At 40.3% G+C, this 1634-nt stretch overlaps 1 protein-coding gene across 1 annotated transcript; it reads right to left on the bottom strand.

The window, feature by feature from the left end:
• Positions 1-445: 445 nt before the first annotated feature.
• Positions 446-1432, bottom strand: LOC139448601 (glucose-dependent insulinotropic receptor-like). The gene has a single exon (XM_071230164.1). The coding sequence runs from the start codon at positions 1430-1432 to the stop codon at positions 446-448; it is 987 nt and encodes a 328-aa protein (XP_071086265.1).
• Positions 1433-1634: the final 202 nt, after the last annotated feature.

Below are 1634 nucleotides of genomic sequence, written 5' to 3'. Positions count from 1 at the left end.
AGATCAAAAGTCAGTCAGACTGCGGTTTTCTTGTGCTTCTGAAGTTGTCCCTGAAATCATTGTTCCCACTGCGTATATAAAATTTAGATTTGAATACAAATGTCAGGAATTGTAAACCCCCATAGAAAATCAATATCAGACGAGTTTCTTTCATTAATTTTTTGTTTCTATTTTATTTTTTGAGACAATCAATAATCTTAATCCAACAATTGTTTCTTGTTTGATAAGATCCAGATTGATGATTTTATTACGAGTGCCATCAGTGGGGCAGAATACGCTCACCGATTCGCGTACACCTGTTATCAGTACATTTGTGATTCATAAACGCATGCTTGTTGTATAATCAGAATTTTACAATTGCCTCAGCTTTTAGCAGAGATTTCGTATGACCACAGAAAGGGTGGTAGTTCTTACACTAAGGCATGTACGTCCTCTTATAGAAGGGTTATGACGCTGGACAACACTGCCGCTTTATTGTGCTTTTGAAGTTGTCCCTGAAATCCTTCGTTCCCACTGCATAGATTAGTGGATTAAGAAACGAATTAGAAAACCCCAATATCAATAAATATGTTCCAATAATTTCCTTCAAGAAACAAGCTTTCTCTCCGGAGACCAACTGAACAACAGTCGCTATCAAGAAAGGACACCACGTGATCAACAGACAGCCAATCACACACAGAAGAGTTTTCACTGACTTCCAGTTCCGGGCGGAAATGCCAAAGATTCCACTTGACTTCCGGGTCACACCGAGTTGCTCTAAAGCATCAATTCGCTTGATGTGGCCTCTTGCACTGCAGTACAATCGAACGTATATGACAAACACTATCAAAATAGGCACCACCCCTATAATGAATATCAGCACAACATATCCAGGCGATACCACGAATAAAAAAGAGCAGTACTGGTTATAATTCGCATTATTCCAGCCAATCAGAGGCGCGAATCCCACGAGAAGTGATTGTGTGGTGATCCACACCATGGCAAACACGACTTTCTTCGTTGTCATTATCTGCGTGTATCTCAAAGCACGTGTTATTGCAATATATCGGTCAATGGCAATCCACATGACGCACATCGTGGATGCTTGAATTCCAGTGATTGTGAATCCTATTCTCACAAGACACACGTTTAAAGTTGACTCATTTGCCTTCGTCGCCACTGTACCTATTGAAACGAAGCCAATACACATGTCTGCTATTCCGAGTGATGTCACAAACCAGTAGGTTGGACGATGGAACTTCCGCTGTAATGCTATGAAGAGTAACACTGCCCCGTTGCTCAGTATGATGCAGATTGACAACGGTATTAACACAATTCTCTTAACACGTTCGTGATCGTTGTCCCAGTCTGGTTGACATGTTTCGGGAAGAGGTGTTGGTACAAAGGAAGTCATTGGGTCAGATGTTTTTGTCAGGTTATGAAGCAACAACATATTCTTGGTATCCCATCCAATCTCCAAATTCCCTGAATTTATAGCATATTCGTTATCGAGAGTTTACGTAATGCAATAATTATTCAAACTTACATCTCCATGCGCTGACAATCTGCATTGATGTCCTTATTTTCAAAGAGATTTTTTTTTATAAATACCCCTAAGATAAAGATTAAGACACTTGGAAGCCGGCACGTGGTCA

The sequence above is a fragment of the Haliotis cracherodii genome, unplaced genomic scaffold (genome assembly GCF_022045235.1).
Source record: "Haliotis cracherodii isolate W230 unplaced genomic scaffold, xgHalCrac1.p SCAF_7, whole genome shotgun sequence".
Classification (NCBI taxonomy): domain Eukaryota; kingdom Metazoa; phylum Mollusca; class Gastropoda; order Lepetellida; family Haliotidae; genus Haliotis; species Haliotis cracherodii.
Note: the sequence above shows the minus strand (reverse complement) of the source record. Positions and strands in the feature narration are given on the sequence as shown.

What these genes read in the sequence shown, in the direction of transcription:
- LOC139448601 (XM_071230164.1), bottom strand. Translation starts at nt 1,432, where the DNA reads ATGTTGTTGCTTCATAACCTGACAAAAACATCTGACCCAATGACTTCC.